General features: G+C 37.9%; 1 protein-coding gene across 1 annotated transcript; it reads right to left on the reverse strand.

Moving 5' to 3' along the window:
* Window positions 1-838: 838 nt before the first annotated feature.
* Window positions 839-9,602, reverse strand: CMKLR2 (chemerin chemokine-like receptor 2). The gene is given in 3 exon segments (XM_054069858.1): window positions 839-3,595; window positions 9,519-9,569; window positions 9,571-9,602. Coding segments are annotated over 3 exon segments (1,137 nt in total). The 5' UTR covers window positions 9,588-9,602; the 3' UTR covers window positions 839-2,526.
* Between the last annotated feature and the right edge of the window lie 13,122 nt (window positions 9,603-22,724).

Below are 22,724 nucleotides of genomic sequence, written 5' to 3' on the forward strand. Positions count from 1 at the left end.
GGAGTAAATGAGGCACTTCTGTACCAAGTGCACACCGTAACAGAAAGATCAGCTAAAAGTACCGTAACTTAAATATGTGATAGACAGGAATATCGGGAAAAGAGTTTCAACAGAAGCATTGGTTACAAACTCATCTACATAATAACCATCAGAAGGACAATCTGTTCAGGAAGCAGATAGAAATAAGTAACCAGAACCTGTCTATTATGGGGTATGTTAATAGCTTTTATTCTTGATCATAGAGCCATTTCCTATGAAGTGTTTTTCTATAGTATCCGGTAGCATGATAAGACGGATCCCCTTTGTCTAACTTCTTTTCCATTGTGGTGGGTTGAGTTAGTGTTCCTCAGTCCAAGCAGTGTAGAACTGTTGGTATTGTTTTGGACAGTCTTTGGAAACATAAACTTTTAAAGCATTATCTGTTTTGTTTAGGTATCTCCCCTTACTCTTGCAGAAATGATTTTGAGGTAATTCTATAACTGATGTGGTGTGAATGACATAGTAGTTACATTGTACAGTCATTAATCCACTTATTTCTATAGACCAGGGCTGACCTGCCCTCACTCAATTCTGGTTTGTATCTGTTGTCTACTTCAGGAGAGGCTTTCTGGTAATTTATGCAATTAATGTGTGTTCCTCCATTTGAAAATCAAGCTTTTTACTGTATTTAGCTGTATACGTGCTGACATGCAAGAAGAAAGCTGACATAAACCTTAATTCCTGTACTAGAAAGGGTTAGGGTTTCTTTCATCTTCCAAAATCCTTGGGAAGGAGCTATTCTAAGAACAGACAGTCACTGCATTTTGCTGCTGAGAAAAGCAAATGAACCCACTCTTTGGAAACAGCAACATTTTATTACTTCATTTGGAGCACAGTCAGGAGAGTAGTACTAATACACCATTCTTAGAAAGATGTCAGGGAACATGTGAACAAAAACTGTAAAATGTTTGATTTAGACACATTCAGCAGCACAGTGCCAAAATATTATGAGTCACTATGTACCAGGCCGCAAATGACTCAAAGGAAAGAGCGCTGCGTACCAACTTTCCAGCCCAAAGCTAAATACATTGAAATTCCACTGATCTTGTCTGACTCTCCCACGCGCTGAAACCAGAGCCCCAAGAAGCAGTTACAGACCACATTCCCACTGTTTGTATCCCTATAGCTAGCGATACTGGATGTGCCTATGCATGCACGCACATATGTATTATACAAAAGCAAATATATTTACATGTAAGGCCTTATTTACAGTATAAAGGCTACTTATGTGTGTTGGCAGACCGTAGAAACTAGGTAGGTTATCTGAAAGGCAGTTTTAGTCTATGCATCCAGGCCAATAACAGGGGAAAAACCAGTTCAGATTTATCCAAAGCCTTGTGCTTTTACTTTAACTGGAGTTTTATCTCACATCCAACTTTTTAATTAAGGGGTATTGAATTAGAAATTGATCTACTTCACTTAGTGTATGTGATTCTACAGCAAGCAGCATGCTGGAACAGAAAACAGCATAATTGGGACTATTTAATCTTTCTTCTGGGAGTGCACTCTATTTCTTGGATGTTCTGTCTTGCCTCTCATTTGGCAAAGAAGTCCAAATCTGCCTACAGATTTGTAACAGAATATTGTTTAATTCACTCTGCCCATTTTTAGAAGACTGGCATTAAGGCAAACAAAATTACATTTTTTTTTACCTTTATTTGACAGAACAATAAAGATAAACCAATAGCCGTAAACCTGGAAGTTTAAACACAGAAAAAGAACAAGTGTGGCAGGAAGTCTTTAATCTCAGCTTCCATAATAAACATTTTCACTAGTTCTTTGCACATTTCAAATAAGTCTGACACCTATATCAAACCTCTGCTCAATATTTTGCACCCAAATTGTGCTAAAAGCAAAAGTGACCAGAAAACACAGACATTCCTGTCTTAGTTTTGAGTTCAAGATGAAGAGCACTAGGAGAAAACAGATTTTATTTCCATTTTTTTGGACAAGTGAGGGCGGTGATTCCTTTTTCTCGGTCTGGGGTTCTTCTCCAGCTGCTGAGTGGAGCTTCACTTAGCTGAGATGCAGCCAGGTGATGCCTACTTAATGCAATACTAGACAATCAGGAGACTTATGACCCATTAATGCATGCCCATGACCTCTTGGATGAGAACGCCCAGATCAATAGTGTTCTCAGCGATGGCAAGGTGAAATATTTTTATTATGTGTTCTTCTGATATCAATGGGGCATGGAACTGCGACAAAACAACAGGATTACAGCAACATTCCTGATAAAAAGCACAGTTAGAGGAATCCTACTGATGCTGACCACTTTCAGTTCTGGCTGTGCACGCATTGCAAGTACACCACACCCAAGTGATGCGTCCTTTAAAAACTTGTCAAGGAAAGCAGCAAGTGCAATTAAGCCAGCTGTTTACATAAAACTGTATATGCGAAGATGCACATCTAACTGGCAGATGTGAAGTCAAGAACATCTCCAAATCTCCAGTTAGCTATTTTGGAGAGGGATGGCAACAAGAGCAGTCACTGAGCAGTTTCACAATAGTGCACAGGCGCATGAGTGTTCTCCGAGCTCCACAGCTGCTCGCTGACAGTTCCCGAGCGACTCACCTCCCACAGTGCCAATTTTAGCACTTCAGAAACTGTTGTCTTGACCTGGGCCTGGAATTTTTTGCTAATCAGAACATAGAGGATTGGATTGAGGCAACTGTTGATGAAACCAAGACCAGTGGAGAGGGGAATGCCATCCTGCAGTAAGTCATGCAAATTTTCATCGTGGTGAGCAGATAGCTCCACAATGCTGAATATGTGATATGGTGTCCAGCAAACAAAAAAAGCTACAACTACAGCAATGATGGTCCAGAAAAGCCTGCTGGAAGTCAGTACAGTTCTCCTCTTCACTTTGACAATCAGCAGTGAGTAGCAAATGACCATGGTCACTAGAGGAAAGAGGTAACCAAATGCAAGCCTCACCCAAATGAGAATGTGATGTGTCAGCAAAATAAGTTCTCTGTCATGCACATGGAAGTTGTTGTAGCAAATGGTGACATTGTTGAGAACTGTAGCTGTGTCTCTAAAGTACAAGGCAGGGCCACCGATAACTGCAGCTGACATCCAAATGATCCCACTGAGAATCAGGGTGTTCCTTACAGTCCGATACTTGTAGGAAAAGACTGGGTGGACTAGGCGGATGTAGCGGTCAAGGCTGATGAACGTCAGGAAGAAAACACTGGCAAACATATTAAGTAGTGCGATGAATGAGTTCATTTTGCACAGCCACTTCCCAAAAGGCCAGTGGAAGCCCATTGCCACGTATGTAATGTAGAGAGGCAGGAAGAGAACAAAAATGAAATCTGCAATGGCCAGATTGAGGAACCAGAGTGTAGAAACAGATTTATCCCACTTAAAGCCCATAAACCAGATGACGATGGCATTACCTGGCACTCCCAGCAGAAATGCCACACTGTAAAAGGAAAGGGAAATCATATGGGCAATGCTGAGGGAGGACTGAGGTGATTCATCTTCCTCAGACAGGTCATAGAAATAAGAGTAGTTCTCAAAATCTTCAAATGTCATCTTGCACAGCTGCTTTCTGCGGAAGAAAAGAAATGGATCGGTCAACAGGAGTGTTTTACTGCACTGCAAATAGTAACCTACAATTCCTTTTAAGTTCTTGGTCTTAAGAAAACGCAAAACATAGACTTAGTTTCACATATCTATCACTTTTTGGTCAGAGGCATTTTAAGAAAGCATAGAATCAAGGCAACACTTGAAATCTTTAGGAACTTCTTTTCCTTGCATTTATTTCTTAACTGAGAGCACTGAGCACACAGCATCACTGATACATTTCTGGGAGAGCAGCTGCAAAGTTTTACTACAGTGTGATTTTTCTAGTTGGGTTTTGTATTTTGCTGGTCTGTTTCTATTTGAAGCAAGTTTTATGGATTGTATCTATCAGAGATGCACTAGGCAGCTCTGTAGGCAAAGAAAGTGCAGTTAAAATGTCAGGAAACCATTTTTTATAAAATTACCACCCCACCCTTCAAATTACAGTTAATAAAATCATAGACAGTGATTTCTCCAGCAATTGTAAGTTCCTGGGTTTATTGCTCTCAAACATCTATCTATCTTCATTTTCAAGGAATGCTGATTTTCAGACACATTCAATGTCTTCGATTTCCTTAACATAGCAAAGGAAGTAGAGGAGGAAACATACAGAATGTATTTCAGGTATATTACATACAATTGTGATATTCCTCTACTTGTGAGCTGAGAAACAGGTAGTAGATGAAAGAAAATAAAGCTTCCCAGCTCTGTAAGAGCTATAGATGAAAACACGAATCTCCTTTTTTTCTTTTTTTTTGGTTTTTTTTTAAGAAAGCTTCTGGAACTTACAAATAGAACATGATTGTTCACATAGGAATTTTCTTCTAGAACTCCAAAGGAAGAGTGTGGGAGGGATAGAAGTGTGTGTGTGAAATATAAACCAAAAGAAAAATCCAGAAAAAAGAAATGAATGGGAAAACAGATAATAAACAGAGGTTGAGCAGGAAAAAGCACTCAGAAGTTGTGTGTTCATTTCCACAGTACAGTCAAAGCTGCAACATGACATGGATGGCCACAGTCTGACAAAAGCATCTGCCACGGTCAAAACAAGTATTTTGCTAAATTCTGGTATCATTTAAAGCTACATTGCCTAGCTGGACCCTGCTGCACAGAAAAACTCTTCCCCAGAGCAGCATACGACCAGTCCATTAGCTGTACTCTGGATGAGCTCACTGGTACACTTTGGAGCACTAGCTCCATTCAGAAACTGAAATTTAGCCTGTGCTTTTGCAATCCAGCCATGCATTCCTCTAATTCCATTAATTTTAGCATGCTAAGGACAAGAGGAGCAGAGTCTCCAGAGGACACCGCCTGCAGAGCCACATCAGCAAGGTTGTATTCATGTTCATACCTTTCCTCCAAAACAAGTAATTTGCTTATTTTGAAAGGATTATTCACATGAGTGAAGCTACACATACACATACACATTAGTAGGATTAGATTTCTCATTTGTAGATGGACAGAGAGGGGAAAATATCTGTAATTTTATATCTTTTGATTATAAAAAATGTAGTGAGTGTTAATACAGCCTGTTCTGTCAAGAGGCTATGATAACATTTGCCCTTCATAATTTACATCAGGCTGAAGGAATGTTATTTGGTTTGCTGTCCTGATAAAATGATACTTATTGTGCTGCATTTATGTAATTACATGCCCCTTGGGGGTAGATTCTGCATCAAATACCAGTACCACCCATCTGAGTCATTTTTTCAATAGCTTAACAGCTGCTGAGAAATAATATAAACAAGGAGCAGTACCACTAACATCTGGAACAGCATTACATCTGGACAGTTTCAGAGGACAGTTAGGGTAATAACTGAATTTTTAAGTATCTTTGCCTATATACAGAACTACGCCTTCAAAACAAATTTATGCAATTAAACAAACCCAGAAACTTTTACATCTGACATTCACATATACAAGGTATTTCTATAAAAGGTCACAGTATGGAGACCTGCCCTGAAAAAGATAAGCAGAAGGGGATTTTCAGCAGAGTTATGCTGGTTTACATCCATAAGGACCCAGATTTTTCCTTCTGCAATAACCATTAACCGTCATTCATCAGGGATATTTCTTTGTGTTCTTGAAACACACATAGCCTCCAATACATATGTTTGTATTTTATTTATTAATAAACTTTCAGAGTCAGAACTCTCTCGTAATTCAAGGTTAGGTCTTAAAAGTGAAGAAAACTAATTCTATTCCTTATTCTGTCACTGATTTCCTGTAATATCTTTGACAAATGGCCTAATTTCCAGACTGGAAAGATTCTCATGAGCTGTCTGCAAACAGAGGCTCAGTACAGAAAACAAGCAGCTTCCACTTGGCTTTCAGGCCAACTAGTAACGGGGGAAGGGAAGGATTGGTGCAGTTCACCTTCTCAGTCCCTGCTGTTCTGGGCTTGCAAAAAGGAGACAGAGAGAGGAAAATTCTTTTCAATAAACAGGAAAGTGTGGTTAGAGGCCTGGCAATAAGACTTGGGGGCAGCCACAGGTTACAGAACAGTGTTGTATTGCATATGGATGAATATAGCCAAGTTTAGACTTCATCCTGTCTTTTTTTTTTTTTTTAATAGTAAAGAACCTATGTTAAGTGTATGCTCAGCAGTTGTTTGACTTGAGTCTGTTCCTGTCTGCTGAGGTCACGAGCAGCTCTGAAAAACTGAGCCTCCTTGATTCAGTTTCTTTATTATGAATATAGTTGCTTAATACGAAGCAAATAAATGCCTTTTCAGAATTTCCAGAATGTTTGACTGGGAGGTTTCATTTCCTGTCCCCTTCCGTAGAACAGAAGTTAATTAATAAACGAATTCATAGGAGTATCATAGGCTGGTGCCTTTTAGATCCTGTGATAGAAAACAGAATTACTAAGAAATACAGATCATTAAGAAATATTTCTAAAATATAAGGACACAGAACTGTAAGAAAGAGACTACATCATGTGCTACATGAACTATCTTTCTCTGAATTTCAGCAGGGAACTACAGAACTGGATCTCCATTGACATTTCATAGCTTTTTGCAACAAATACCTTGAGCTAATTTTCTCTGCCATCATTACAGTATTTCATAAGGTTGAGCCATAATGACAACTCAGACAAATGATTTGATCTGCTTAAAATAGAACAGCTTTTGTCACACTAATAATGGCCTTAAGGTTATGACATGAGACCAGTACTTTGGCCTCTATTCATGTCTATGCCACATGCATCCTGTTTAACCAGGGGAAGACGTTTGACCTCTCCACGCCTCAGCCCTGAGGTCACTCCAATGGCTTTGGGATGAAATTACATTGTGTTTTCAGCCTAAAATAGGAGAAAACAAACAAAACAGTTGCAATTTCCACTCACTTCACTTGATGCAAAGTCTTCCTGGGGGTTCAAAGTTCTCTGAGCACCACCCAAGTTAGGGTCCAACTTTAAATGGTAATTTATGCTGCATGTTTGCGCTACAGCCCAGACAACCTATCTCTCTTTCACATTTGGTCCTTGTTATTTTCAAAACTTACAGAGAAGTCCAAGGGAAGAGATTATTAATTGTCTATGTTAGTTGAAGGTTAACACAAATATTTGAGTGGTAGTCCCCAAATCTATTTGTTCAGTGTGATTAAAAGGGCTCAGAGCCTCTGGCCAGCTAAATTGATTTCAGTGGTCACAATAGCTGGTCCTGACTTAATAGGAAAATTATGGTTCACGGAGCTGGCTGTCTCAACAGTTAACTTTACAGAGGGACTATATTACACAGACCCTCCTTTCAATGTCTTTATGAATAATTCTGAGCATATCACATTCTATGTGTATGATCTATGGCTGAAGGAAAGCTAATCTGATTGATTCACTTTAACTTTTGTCATTTGCAAGGGTCAAATGTTGGAGAACAACTCATTTCTCAAAAGGTCACCTAAAACCTGCTTGTCATACTGTGTCTCAGAAAATTTGGATATTGAAATTATTTGAGAGCTCTCTAAAAAACTTCTTGGAACTTTTGAGGTGCTATATTTTTAATTTATCTGTCTTCAAAAGAGTGAAGCGTGAAATTCACCCAGGAGTTTACCTGTAAAGTTCAACACACAGAAGTCTGAGCAAGTTTGTTAGAGGTATACATGTACTTCTAGCAAGTATTTCACAAGACATAAAAAAAGATTCTAAAACTTGTAAGGAATACTGGTGAGATTACAAACTATCATAGACTCATATTTCTCCCTTAAGAGAACAAAGCAAAGAAGGCGGCTCACCACCATGTAGAAACATTCCTATAGCAGACAGTGCTCAATACACCCATAATACAAAATTAAATCATAGCTATGCTATAATTTAAGCGTAAAGCTGGCCCTGCAGACAAAGCTACTCAGAAATTAGCATTTTAAGCTAGTATACACAAAAACACAATCAAGGCTTGAGTATATGTTTTCTGTTTCACAGACATATCCACAAACGCCTGTCTCTTGACTGTTCTTTTAATGGTCATTAGACATATGGTAACAAAATGACTTTGCAAGCCATCCTGATTCAACTAGAATAGGTCGTAATAGATGCAATATGTGCCTGGAAACCTTTTCAAGCCACGATATAGATGTATTTGTTCTAGCAGAGAAGACAAGAACGCAAACAACCATCATTCTCCATTACATCTTTCAGCAAAGCAGTGTTAGAAATGTATACGCAATGTACTAGCTAAACATCTCCTAAAATATATGCCAAAAACAACTTTCTTTGAGCAAGGCCAAACATGACCTTATTAGTCATAACACACCACTTCATCTGTGGTATTGAAGTCATTTGACCAGATAATAGCCTCATAACATTTTACACCAAGTAAGTGTTAGCGTGGGACTAACAAACCCTTACGGAGTAGACTCAGTTCATATTGGTAAAGTAATGATCTCAGATCAGCTCTTTTGCCAATGCAGAAATATTAAACAACAAATGGAAAACCCAACTTTACATCTAAATAGTGCTGCTCTAGTAGGAAAAGTATCTATACTAGTCTGGCCCAAATACAACAAATCATCCAGACAATTGCTGCAACCAAACAGGGTACCATTTCCACAATCAGGTAACTCATAAATGTCTGCAACCAGCAACTGCGTATCATCAAAAGTGATTTATTTTCATGCTGAGCCCAAGCACCAAGACTTCCACCCCCAAGGGAGACAAAAAATCTCTGATGTCCTCAGGATATGTGGGGAAGAGAGAGGACACCTGATAACTGTAGTTAGCACTTGGCTCCTGTTCTATTCCCTTCCACTACTACAGTTAAAAGTAGAAATATATTTTTTAATATTCCTTTTGAGCCCAAGGAGTTGATGCAACCACTGCATGTCTATCATGTGACCACAAACACAGAATCATAAAACATCCTGAGTTGGAAAGGACCCAAAAGATCATCAAGTCCAATTCCTGTCCCTGCATATGACAACTCCAAAATTCACACCATGTGTCTGAGTGCGTTAGAAAATGACAGGTCATATCCGTGAAACACTTAAAAGTGGCCCCTTTCTGGCGAAAAAACATCTAAGTATTCTTACAAGTAGATAAAAATAGAAGTTTACCTAAACAGTGCCACTTCAGATTAAAATATAGTTTTATATTGTATGTGTCAGCACTGCTGAAATATTTACGTAACTGGTCACACCACCTCAGTATTCACAATCCCTACTGAAAGTGAACTCGAGTGAGAAGGCTGAGAATGACCTACAGGAAGTCTCTGATCAAACCAAATGCTAAGCCTCGAGTCCCTGCCTAGTGGATTGACCACAGTCCTATCCTCCTTTCTTGAACTTAACACTGTGCTCTCACTCATGATGGAGTGGAGAAACCACAGCTTCACCTCTGGGAGACCTTCCCCTTCCTGAAGGGAGGCTCTCCCCTGTGCCACCGTGCCCACTCTGTTGGAGAAAGCCAGCACCTACCTGGGCAGTCCTTGCAGATTCTGATCTGTTTTCTCCACACTGAAGAGAAGGAACCTGGATCTCTACCATTTGCTTCTCTAATACATTAATCTGTCTCTGCAGGCCCAGAACATACCTCAGAACTATTAAGCACACCTCCCAGATGACGAAGCCCAGCAGGTACACTATCTATCGTACTGTCTGTGTCTGCAGCATGTAAGATGTGCACACTAATGAAGTATTGTCCCAGGGAAGTTTCACGTGTTTTCTATTCCTCCACAAACACCACAGTATTTTCCTTGGCTATAAGCCACCATAATAATTACACACCTACAGTAATGGAAATACCTGATTTAATATTTTTGAAGTGCCTCAGCTTCATAGTGACTGGACTGATAAGATAATGAATGCTTGTATTTCTAACCAAGCACAGCTTCTTATGGTTTTCATGAAAAAAATTAAATGGAATTTTTACTTCACAACTGTTTCATATATTTGTGATGAAAAAAGATTTTGATTCATGTTCATATGATCATTACATGCTTATGCAGCTCTGAGCAAGTTTTTTACATGGTCATACTCCTTCAGCAAACACGCTTTAACCACAACTCCCTCCTAAATGGACGCAGCAAAGTGACAGAAGAGAATAAAGAGTGAACACAGAGATTACTTTAAGACTATCAACTGTTGTCTCAGCAGACTGATTAAGGCAAATTGAACAAATCAGACAATAGCCATTCTAAAGTTACTGCAGAGTAACAATAGGTCATTACAGAAAAAAAATAAAACAACCCTGTCCAGAAAGATATAAAATCTCTATGAAATAACAGGCAGAAAGTAGCTTACAATCTGTTACACTTACAGTCCTTTTAACAAGAATTAAGGGCTAGCCCCAGAGAAAATTAGCAATACAACTCATCTCTCAAATATGCCTTCTTATATCCTACATATTAATTTCCCAGTCCCTTCTAACAGCATGCTTGGTTATGTACCGCCCTTTAAATTGATCTCTGTTCTTCTAGGTTTATTCTACTGCTCATTAAATTTATGTCAGCAGCTTCTTCGAGCACAACTGCAAAATTGCCATGGTTATATTACTCTTGCCACATACTCTTGCATGGGTATATCAGAACATCCAATTCCAAAATAGTCCTAGTACACAACTAAAAAGTTCCAGCTGATAAGATAAGATGCTTTATTTTGTACTCACAGTTAATACACTAGGATCACTGTGTCCAGTAGATTAAGGGTGTCTACTTCTGTGTGTTCCTCTAATATTCCCACTCATACAAAAACTAATTCTTTTATTTACTTGAAGTTCATGTCTAAGATAAGCAGTACCTGCATTACTGCAAAACTGAAAATTTCATATGGTTAATACAATTTCAGGAGGGCTGGATATTTATGTATCTCCCTAATATGGCATTGGGAACACTCCCTAGCACTGATAAGCATAGCTGGTACCTATGATTAAGGTGCTGAATTAGGAGCTTGGAAATACTGGTTTTACAGGCTTCGCACATTACCTTAACAAATCACTTCTATGTCATGTTGAACTTGACTCCACCAGATATGACACAACACTCTCAGTTAAGAGTTTAGGACCCTGACAACGTTCCTCATTTTTTTAAAATGGACAATGGTTCTTAATGTTCCCAAAACATCTCATTAAAATGAGGGGGCTGAGCTCGTTAAAGAGGATCACTATAAAGAAGAAATGTGAGTGCAGAAAGTGATATTACATTGATGGTACAAGACTTACTAGTCACCATTTTCTCTCTCTCTCTCTCATATAGGCTTCAAATGAGAATAAAACTGTGCCAGTCTCACACTTGCTGAAAGAGGCAAGTATTTTAGGTTGGGAAAGTACCCAAAGGCCTTAACCTTTCAGATCAAAGCCTCGCTAGGCACTATAAGCACATAATGAGAGACAACTCCTGGTATGTTTACAACTAAACAGAAGAAACAGACACAAGGAGTTGGAGGCAGAATTCAGACCTTGCCAAAAGAACGAAGAGGCAATTATCTTTTGTGGATAGAGGGTAAAGGTACTAGTTCTTCACACTTGTGCATTGTGATTCCTGAAAGTCATCCTTTGAGAAGTATCAAGAAGGGACAAGAGAGCTTGGGTTGGGGAAGAGAAGTAGGACAAAGCTGCAAACTCCGCTAGCTACTGTCCCTGGCAAGGGCTGGAGACTTCTAGAATGCTGCCCTTTAGCAGATAGCTTTTGCAAACAAACCTGTCTTGTAGCAACAAGTTTTGTTTGTTTCCCTCTGAGCTCACTAATGAAATGGTATTATATCTGCAGCAGGTCTGTTCAGTTCATCTAAAGAATAGCAGAGCAGTAAAATGGTGGGCCAGGTGTAGGAGACCTGCAAAAAGACAGCAAAAATTCTCTCTGGAAAAAAGCAGCCGTAGGCTTTTTGCTCCTGTCTCCAAGCCCTCATGAGATCTCTGGAACATACCGAAGAAACAAAGAGCACAGAATTAGCTGAGCTCCCCTAGAAGTACTATATGCTTCTTTTGAGGACGTATGATTTTTCTTTTTCTCTCAGGAGCCTCAAGCACAATATAAAAGCAACAGCAAGAGTAGGAGAGTTGTGCATGGTTTTATCTTCCCTCCTCAAACTGGCTGCCCCTTGCACAATGCCTATTCAGCCACAGCAATCCCTTCTTCTGATAAGTGGCCATGAGAAACTGTTCCTCCCGCTCAAATATCTTTTGTAAAGCCAGCAACAACAGAGCCCTGCACTGTTGTGAAACTGCTAGTTTCAGACAGAATGAACACGAATCAAACCATTATCAGAAATAATGACTGAAAATTAACCAGACAACCAGCCACCACAGTAAGAGACAGCTGAACTGTTGGCACATTCCATAAGATAAAATGAATAAATAAGCAAATAACAAGACCATTCAAAAAACTACAATCCTGTACAAAACTAGCTCTTTAGTGCTTGGAAGAGCAGTGTTATTAATAAAAAGTTAATATATAAGAAAAGATCACAAACTTCAAGAGGCTTTTAAAAAACATAAGGAGAAGAAAATTCATTAGGGCAACTGACTTTATTAGGAAACACAAATAATAATTTTCCTCTTGAATCAACGTATCAGAAATAAACACAAATCTAATAGTGTTTCAGAAGTTGCTCATTAGGTTGTCAGCAGAGAAGGAAATTCTTAATTTATAATGTGAAGTACATACAAATTGTCTTACTGTCTTAACAGTTTTCCTCTTTCCCCATCAGTGCAGTAAAAATCTGTGGTCAGATCCTACCTTATATAGAATTCTCAACTTATGATCCCTCTCCACAAAGGCAATTAGTAGATCCAAACTCTGAATTCGTTCTCCAGAGTCAAATGACTTCCACTACGCCACACTCAAAGAGTTTCTAAATGAAATAAAAATGGACTAATACCACTCATAGCACATATAAAGTCCCTAGGATTAAAGTAAACTTGGTAAAACCTCTATCCTGTCTGCCTGGCATAAGTGCCTGATCATGTTTTAAATTTGGGCAGAAGCTGTGGTGACATTAAACAAAAATGAATTGGGTCATCAAAATATTTGCATTTTCTAGTTCAGTTGAGGCAAACCAATCATATGTTGCTACCGAGAGTAAACTGTCATAAGCAAGTTAATCCTGAATAAGTTTCTACAAACCTGGCCTGAAAAATTCCTTTATTCTGTCATACACTTACTCCCAACTATGAATTAATAAACATTTAAAATGATTCAGTAATACAATTTTATTCAGCTTGAAAGCAAATGTATTTTAATTCATAGACAATCTGTACATCTTCTGTAAACCTACAAAAACAGGTCTGGGATATTGTTTGCTTTGCAGGATCACATTTAGAAAGGTGATCAGTGACAATGACGTACTTATCAGTAGGTCTGAACAGGAGGTGGAATCAGCACTGTCTCATTGTGTGGTTGTGATTTGTGGCTGCAAATCTTCTTGTCACCTCCTAGGAAACACGATCCTATGCACTTAAAAACAGCTAAATCCACATTGTACCTTATTCCACAATGGTTAGGGAACAAACACACACACACCTTCCAGCTCAGATCACAGAAGCCTTAATTCTGCAGGACTGTAATTCTTCTGAATTATTTTGTTAATCTGCTACTTAAATGATTTTCTGTTCTAGAATCTGTTCAGATCAGAACTGATGTGGTTATTTCTAAAAATTCTGGGAATTACTATAGCTATGGGAGATACACTATCCCTAAGCAAATAAAAAATTTAAAACTGACACACAAGGTGGGGAGAACAGATTTAAGTCAAAGTAACTTATCATTCTCTGACAAGATAAAAGAATCCTTGAAATGTGTATAAACACATTCAAAAGTCATTAAGAATTGAATTCATACATACTTTCATATCTTTTCTTGCTGCAGGGGTGGTTCAAAATAATCTCTGAAACAAATGAGTATCATATCCTTTCTTCCAAGACTCTCTTTCAGCCAGTATATGCTACCCTGCCTTACAGGATTTGCCCGCAAGTATTGTAGTTGTAGAAACACACTATTTAAAAGGAAGGGAAAGAAACATTTAAATTATAACCAAGAGATTAACCTACCTTGTTTAGTTCTTTGAAACGAAACGCACTGTAAATTAGGGATGTGAGCTCTGTAGCAGAAGGAAGACTGAAACGATCTGCAGAGTTCAGAGTGACTTCAGTGTGATTCCAGCTGCTTCACTTGGCTACTGCCTGCCTTCTAATAAAGCTGCAGAGTGATATAACACTGTGTTTGTTTTCAGCTGAGGAAGTTGTTTCTAACTTCCCTTGGTTTTCTAGACCCAGTTTTTTAATATTGGCTTTCTGTATAATCCCAGTTTTCACCAAAAATAAATCTTAGACATGTGAATGAATCATTTTGGTCAGCGTCCAAGCAAGCAACAGATGTGGTGGCTGATGAATGGAAAGAGACCTTATAGTTGTAGGTTGCTTTTTGTTATGCAGAGAAGAGGTTGAACAGTATTTCTTTGTAAGCACTCTGGTTTATAGAAAAGCATATTGAATGGGCAGAAAGATGCTTTAAAAGTCTCACTGAAAGCATCATTTTGTAACTGTATGGTAAGATACATTCATTTTGTATTTATGATAAGCAGATTAATCTCCTTTTGCATGTAAGAGAGGAGTGAACACTAATCAGTGCCTCTCTCTGTCTGTCAGTGTAACACTGGTCAGAAATTTGAACTGGACTTTAGGAGACTTGGCTTGATTCCCAGTTGTAAAGAGCCTGCTGAGTTTTTGTGGCCAGGTCTCATGATCTCCATGTAGCTTAGTTTCTCAGTCAGTAAAATGGAAACACTATTCCACTAGTATCTTTGTAGCGTAGCTTTATGTGACTTTGATGGTACTGCACTCATCATACCTTTTAAATCAGCAGAGCGTCTGTCAGTCTACCTCTACCAAAACCCGAATCTTCTAATGGAAGCAATAACCTAACAGTTACTACTCCTCTGTCATTAATGCAAAACATGTAAAATGTTCAATGCGGATTGAATCTAGTAAATGCCAAATTTTCAAGTTACCAGCTCTATTGATTCCAGAGAAGGAGGGAAGGAGGGAAGGAAGGAAGGAAGGAAGGAAGGAAGGAAGGAAGGAAGGAAGGAAGGAAGAAAGGAAGGAAGGAAGGAAAGAAGGAAGGAAAGAAAGAAGGAAGGAAAGAAAGAAAGAAAGAAAGAAAGAAAGAAAGAAAGAAAGAAAGAAAGAAAGAAAGAAAGAAAGAAAGAAAGAAAGAAAGACACAGAAGAGGGAAGGGCTTAATGAGAAGCAGCAAAACTGGAATTTCAGCTAAGCTAAGTCTTAAGCATCTCTCTTACAGTCCACAGATTCTCTTAATAGGAACCAAAACCTCCTCCCAGCAAAACTATCCTGCTTTGGTTTTCCTCCGTGGCAGCTCTTCCTGCTCTGCCAATCTAACCTAAAATGATGATAGCTTGTACATAGTGGGGAAAAGCTATTAATGAAAGGAGGATGAAGATGATGCTACAGTGGGACACAGAGTCCCTGGACCATGAGGAAAGGAGGTCATGATTCCTGTGAATGTATGACATATGAGATGAACGGGGAGTTGCTTGAGGAAAGAGTATGAACACACTCAAGAACCTCATGAATTTGCACATTTGTTCATTTACTGCATTTTAAAGGTTTACTGTTTTCTCTAGGTAACCGATTGTTGAACCTTCACTGATAAAAGCTCTTTAAATAACAGTTCTCTTCTTTGTAAATATTGGATAGGGTGCATACACCACTGTTACACAGCAGATCAGTCAAGGTTTTTTTGCTTGTAATGGCACATGAGTCTGTGTCTCTAGGTACTTTGCCAAATCGAGTTATTGTAAGGCAGTTAATTCATGGGCTTGCTCAATACTATTTCAGTAGGACAAAAGAGGAAATTACTAGGTAGATAACCCTCACAAATGTTCTACACAAAAAGAAAAAAAGCCTCAGCAAGTTATGTAGAATCACACATTTGCCAAATGCTCTTCACCTTCTCAGTGCAGGGAACATTTTGGAGAGTGCTATGGATTCTAGCAGTTTTGGGGTAGTGAGGAATTGTCCTTAAGGGGCTGCTTCCTTCACCATAAACTAAAGCAGGCTTGGGACTACTTTAACATGTATTGGGAATGATAGTTCAGCTCCTCCATCCTTCAGAGGCAAGGGAGTATTAAACCTGACACAGCAATTTTCCTCAGCCTTCCTACCACTGTACCAAATATGAAATCACAACTGCTAAGAACTCAGAAGACATTTTGTGGAGACAAGTTTTCATAGAAGACGAGATTCCCCCTCCCCAAGAACAGCAGATTACTGAATTTAAGAGAATGTGTCTTTCTACCTATCTGTCCTACCTATATTTACTTCTTTTCGGTTGAGAGGGACTTTTGCTCTGGTGAGCAATCACCCAGTTTGCACAGCATAACCAGCATATAAAATGTATCTGGGAGACAGAAAGGAGAAGAGAATTTTACAGACAAAACTGAACTTAAACTGAAAGGCTTTTGTTCTGCTTGTTTTCTGTTCAGAGCTAAGTACAGCATTTTATTCTTCTACAGTTTTGATTACCCACAGTGGGAATCTTAAGTCCCTGAAGAATGTAAGCTTGGGCTCTAAACCCTTCCTTATTTTAGTTCCTTCTATGCCTAGACACAGTAAAACTGGAATGGTGAGTCCAAAATTTCATAGCTTTTTAATATACACATCTATGCAACCCATTAACCATTGACGTCATTTTATGAGTGTGATCTTTTAAGATAATTTTGTGCAAATTATATGCTTGAAAGAAAATTAATGAAAAAAGAAACCAACCCACCTTGTTTGGTTTCCTGTCTTTTCCTTTATCTACTTGGGAGTTGTATTTTGCCTTTTCAAACGGGTAAGTTAATGAAGTCTTCGTGCTTCCACTCTACATTGAGCATGGCAATATGCCAGAGCTATACTGAAGAGGGACATGCATTCACGAACACAGTGCATGTGGGACTTGCAGAGCAGAGAAATATGACTTTATACCAGATGGAAAAAGAACAAAGGAGAGCATCTTCATACAAATAATAGATACTGGGTTGTCCAGCAGTGAACAAACTAAGTCTATTGAAAAGCAAATTAGTTTTAAAAACATTTCTCATTCTTTGTGGGTTTTTTAAAACTATAAAACAAAACAAAGGCAGAGGAAGTATAGGGGAAAAAATACAGGGGGAAAACCTTCAGAAATAGTCGACCTCTATTAACTGAAGCACAAATTATACAAAGCAATAAACACAACAGAAGTAGTTTTACTTTACCTGCATTACCAATAATTGCCTCATAGTTCTATTAATTATTTCCCACTGCTGGGACAACTGGATATCATCAAACTGCCTATTAGTATGTGCAGATAATCTCAGAATTAACAGAAACCCCAGTCTAAACTCAACTAATTAAATTAAGTTGTACCAACCATGAATTTGCAAATACGGCCAAACAAAAGACATTTAGGTTTTTTTTCTGTATTAATTTCAGCTAAACAACACAAAAAATAAATTACTTACCTTTTGAGGATTCAGCTATTTACAGCTCTGTTCTTTTAAAAAAAATACTCCACTGTTCCTTTGTTCTCACTGTTTGAATTAACACCTCATCGATTAAAATCCACTCTGGAAAGACAGATTTTAACTACCTGACAATCAGGAAAAGGGTCATTTCCTCCCTTCCTGTGAAACTAATGACTATTCATGCCTGTCCTTTTGGTAAAGTTGTTAATGTTTACTTGTGGTTTAACTGCCCACAATATACCATAGTCAGCAACTATGACAAAATTCTCCAGCGACACATTTAAACCACACCAGCCAGTGAAGGGAGGTTTGGCTCAATTAGGCAGGTCCACATCCTCTTTCTATGCTGATATTAGAAATATGAGGATTTGCATGTATAATGTGAAGAAATTAATTAATTCTGCTGAAGGCAAACCCCTTCATCTATTACTTTAGTCAGGTCAAAGCACACAAGTATAGAAATTAATTGCTATACATGCATGTGTGTGTGTGTAATATATATATATATATGAATATACATACAAATTTGAGCATGACCTTTAAAAGCACCACTTCATTTAACTCCTACAAAGTGAGCAGTGTGTTACATTCTATTAAATCATGAATACTAGAGAAAAGTTTACACGGAAGAGAAATAAAAAGATTTTTTTATTATGAAGAATGATACCTGAAAAAATACTATTAGAAATAGCCTTTTTTCGCTACAGATTTTGCTTTAATACTTACATTTTTTCCTCATTTTCAAAAAGTAAGTAGGAATTATTTTCTACACAACTTTCAAACCACAGCTATTCAAATTTTGAATTCATGTGGCAATAAGAGACTATATCTACTACTCAGATAACAGTAGAAATTCAGAGTTTTTTTCTTAACAACAAACCTTCTGATATATCATTGAGTATTAAAGATTACAGACAACTTGAAAACAGTATTTTTCCATTTTAGCCAAAATGCTGTCTCCTCCCACACAAAAGAATGCCAGTGTTTGGAAAAATAATTTCAGAGAGAATTACAGAGATACAGAAACAAAAATAAGGCTATGCAAATGATAGCTGCTTCACTGCGTATTTCACAATCTTGAAATACAGTGTTGCTATAGGGATTAACCAATTTGCACTTTTTCACTCCACACAAATTATGAGTCACTTAGAGGCTTACGAGAGAAGCCCTCAAAAGGGAAGACAGGATTTACTGTTATGCATCTAATTTGCAACCTATGGATTGAGTCAGATGTCTCAAAAACTGCCCAAAGCCTAACCAGCCTAGGTTCAAAGAAACCCAAAGCACAAAGTTGAACCCGAGCCACACTTCTTCAGGGTTTTAGCTGCCTCCATCAACTCAGGATCTAAATCACCAACATAGCTGCCTACACCTATTTTTTTCAAAGAACTGCGATCTTCTTTTCCATCTCAAGTATAAACTCTGGAGATTCAGTCATCTGTCTTTTATGTAATAGGTCTTTTGATTAAAATCCCAAATGCACAGTTTAAACAGGATTTTATCATGTTACATACAATGAACAAGATTCAGTGACCCAAGAGGTATTTAAGTTTCAAATTCTGCATTCATCTCTTAACAGCTAAGTTGTTGAAGCCTGTCATGATGAACAACAATGCACAAACGAAGGTCAGCAGGGAGGAGACAATTACAAGCTTCAGTCCCTCACTGTTCCCCAGCTAGACTATTGCTCTCAGCTGCTGTGCTCACCGTGAGAGACCCTAGTCTTTAACAAACTGCAAAAACGGACATTGAAAAGAAGTTCTAATCCCCTGTAAAAGACATGGAGAAAAACTGAAGGTCAATGTGAAATGAAGGACAGCTCCCTGAAATCCATGCTAATAGGCAGGGTGCCTATACCAGACTCATGGGGAGACCAAGCAGGGTTGATGCTTCACAGCATGACTACTCAAAGTCTTAACTAAGAGAAACATCTATATACATGTGGAATTGTGGAGCCTGCTGGCTACTCCTTATAATACTGACCAATCATTGACATCCCTTAGGACTTACGGAGAGGCAAGGGTTTCAAATTGGACAGTAGCTCCTTGCAATGGAGAATGGCTCCTGAATATCAGTGCAAAGCTGGTGCAAATCAAATCCAAATCAGCTACCCGCCCAATATTTATTTGTTCATTGTAGTTCTACTCCTTAAACTCTATAAAGACACATAAAGGTTAATTTAAATCCCTGTTACTTTAGAACTATTTTTTTTTTCAGGAAGTCTATGTGCTCCTAATTCAACACTTAGCATTAACTTGAATATGGAATTTATATAAACGGAGAGACTACAATTGCAGCATTTCTTGTAAAGGCTGCAAGGGAAGAGAAAGGAGGTCGTGGAGAAGGGAACAGCCATTTCTCCATTTCAAGATGAGAAACTAGGCAAAGGGGATTACATTAATTGTATGTAGCTTGGGTGCAAACCAGAAACTGAATTCTGATCGCTTCTGATCACAGACTACCCAGCCATGTGAAAGAGACATGAAAGAGAAAGACTAAACTCTGATCCAAACAACTACTAGAGTTCCAGTAATAGTATCTGAAATCTTGAAGAAACAGATGTCAAAGGCTTTTTGTTTAAAATACCTTCTCTATCTTCAAAATCTTCCATGAAAAAAAGTCTCTATATTTTCAACCTATGAGAGAAAGAGGTTTCTTCCAAAAGCTGATGTTTTTGCTTATCAGCATTCCTAGCCAAAAATTAAGTTTTGTCCTTCGCAAAAGAACTTCTCTTGTTTTACTTCCTACTTTTTTTTCCTGAATAGGATAAAGAAATCTTTCTTTAAATTATTCCCAAAGTAAGGCAAGGTAGAGAGTCTGCTTGCTCTCAGATGTAAGGAAATATCTTATGTGGTTTATCATGGGAACATTAAAAAAATTTCTTATGTTTTAGAACAGCCAGTGCAGCGGAAATAACGGTTACTTAACTGCCTTGGGAATACATTTTGACTCCACCTTAAACTAACTGCAGAACATCCAGTGACTCAACATAATAGTATATAGATTTGGGACTCTCTGACTCCTATAAATTACACTACAGACACAGAAGTTGCAGAGATATTTTACATTCAGGATCATCTTACGTTCATCTGTGCCTATTTAAAAACAGAACAGTTCCTTTGAAATCGATGGCCATAAAAAGTTAATACAGAATATTCCAAGGGGTCAAGGCAAGTTCTAAACTTCTGGGAGCTTGAAAATTCTTCAAAAATAGATATGATGACCGTCCAAGAAGCTTTGAGAGTTACCTCTTTGTATCAGAATATATTATTCCCCGGTTGAGTAATGGGAATTTATATTTACTTCTGTAAAAATGCTGTGGAGTTCCTCGTATGACAGAAAGTGAGATAGGCTAGAAAAGACTAATAGTAATCTGCTATACTTATTTAAAAGATTTCAAAGTTCACATTATCATCTGATTAAGAAAGCCACATTAATTTTGCACCATATCTATAATAATAAAAAGAGGCATGGTTTGAAACATGCTAATCAAAACATTTTGCCATGCAGATGAGAATAATTCTGTTCTGCACAGATGTGTATTTCAGTCATGCTATCTGATTCTGGTTAATACAGCAACTTATTGGTCTTTCTGTTCCTTTCACAGATGAAGGCTCTTGTGTTTAGAGCTCCCTTCAGCATGGGGAAATGAAGTCACTTTTCAACTTTCAACTGCATTTTCCAGCACGCACATTTCAGAAGCCACAGTATATTTCTAAGTAATTTGGTAATGAACAATTATACTTGACAACTTGGCCATTTTTCAAAGGCTGATCTGACTATATCAATCAGATAATTTTAAAATCTGTGTCATTTTTGAAAATAAATATGAAACAATGGCGAATAGGACTGAGAAATTCAAAGGACTTCTATTTTTGAAGCTAAAAAAAATTCCATGCACGACCTGAAGGTCAAAGAATATCCTGCAATTCATGAGCAGTCACCTACAGGCAACCCCCAATCTACTTCCTGACCTCCTCCTTTTCTTTGTGTCACTTCCCTAAGAAAAACTAGGCATAGTTATTTCAGAGAGATGAACTGGCTGAACAATCGTTAGCAGAAACCAGAAATAACTGTGAATGTAACAGCAAACTACTTAGCATTTTATGATGAAAGATGCCCTTTCAGGTTACAGATGGGAAAAGGATGCAGAGAGGAGTTTCCCCTTTACTTTAACTCAAGTGAATTCTACTGTGCTCCATCAGAGGGCCATCTGGACACCGAGACCCTGTTTTTTCCATGTTGTCCTAGGTACAGCGTGGTGGTCCTGGTCCAGTCAACAAAAATTCATGCAATCAGTGTTAGAGCTGTAGCATACAAACCGTACAACTGCTGATTTAATTTCTTTGCATTTTCTTTTGTACTTTAGAAGAGAAAGTCCTAAAAACATGTTAATTTAAGCTAACTGACAGATTCAAAACAACTGCAGCAGTATTAGGGTATGTATTTTAGTGTAATTAAGCACATTTCTGCATCACCCAGAAACTTTCTGAAAACAATGAATTTGGATACATTTTATAGCCCTAGGGCTTAAAGTGACAAATTTCGTGTTGTCTCATGACCTGCTCCTTCTGGATGACCTGCCAGCAAATGAACAGCAACAGCAGCTGTAACAGCAATAATAATATGCTCTGGGATCAGCCCGAGTAGCTCAGATTTTTGCTCAGCAATTTCATAATAAAAATCTCAGTATTCTCCAAAGTACATGTATACAGAAATATATTATTAAGGTTTTAGTGCAATTTTAGTGCAAAATAAGAAAGTGTGAAAAACATACAACTCTGAAAACGTAAGCTTGTCAAAGAATAAGCATGGCCTTCAAATAAGAAAAGACTTAGGGATGATTTACTTCTAATAAGATATGCAAAAAGATTCAAACTGCAAAGTACTTCAAGTAACCTTTTAAATAAGAAAGACCTGATTACATGAAAATAAAATAATATTTCTTTTAAAAAGTGTCTTGGTCCATGCATTTAAAAAATGAGTTTTTTTAATAACCCTCTCAGTTTTAAAAAGCATTCTAAACTTCTTCCTTGGTTTCAACCCAGTCATGAATCCATTAAAACATTACTGCCAAGTTTTTTGGTTGTTTTAATGATTAAGCAATTGAAATAATAATTTAAGTTGCAGTTTTTTAATCTTAAGAATCTTAGTTCTGCCAAGAGAATGAAAAATTAA

The sequence above is a fragment of the Cuculus canorus genome, chromosome 6 (genome assembly GCF_017976375.1).
Source record: "Cuculus canorus isolate bCucCan1 chromosome 6, bCucCan1.pri, whole genome shotgun sequence".
Lineage (NCBI taxonomy): Eukaryota > Metazoa > Chordata > Aves > Cuculiformes > Cuculidae > Cuculus > Cuculus canorus.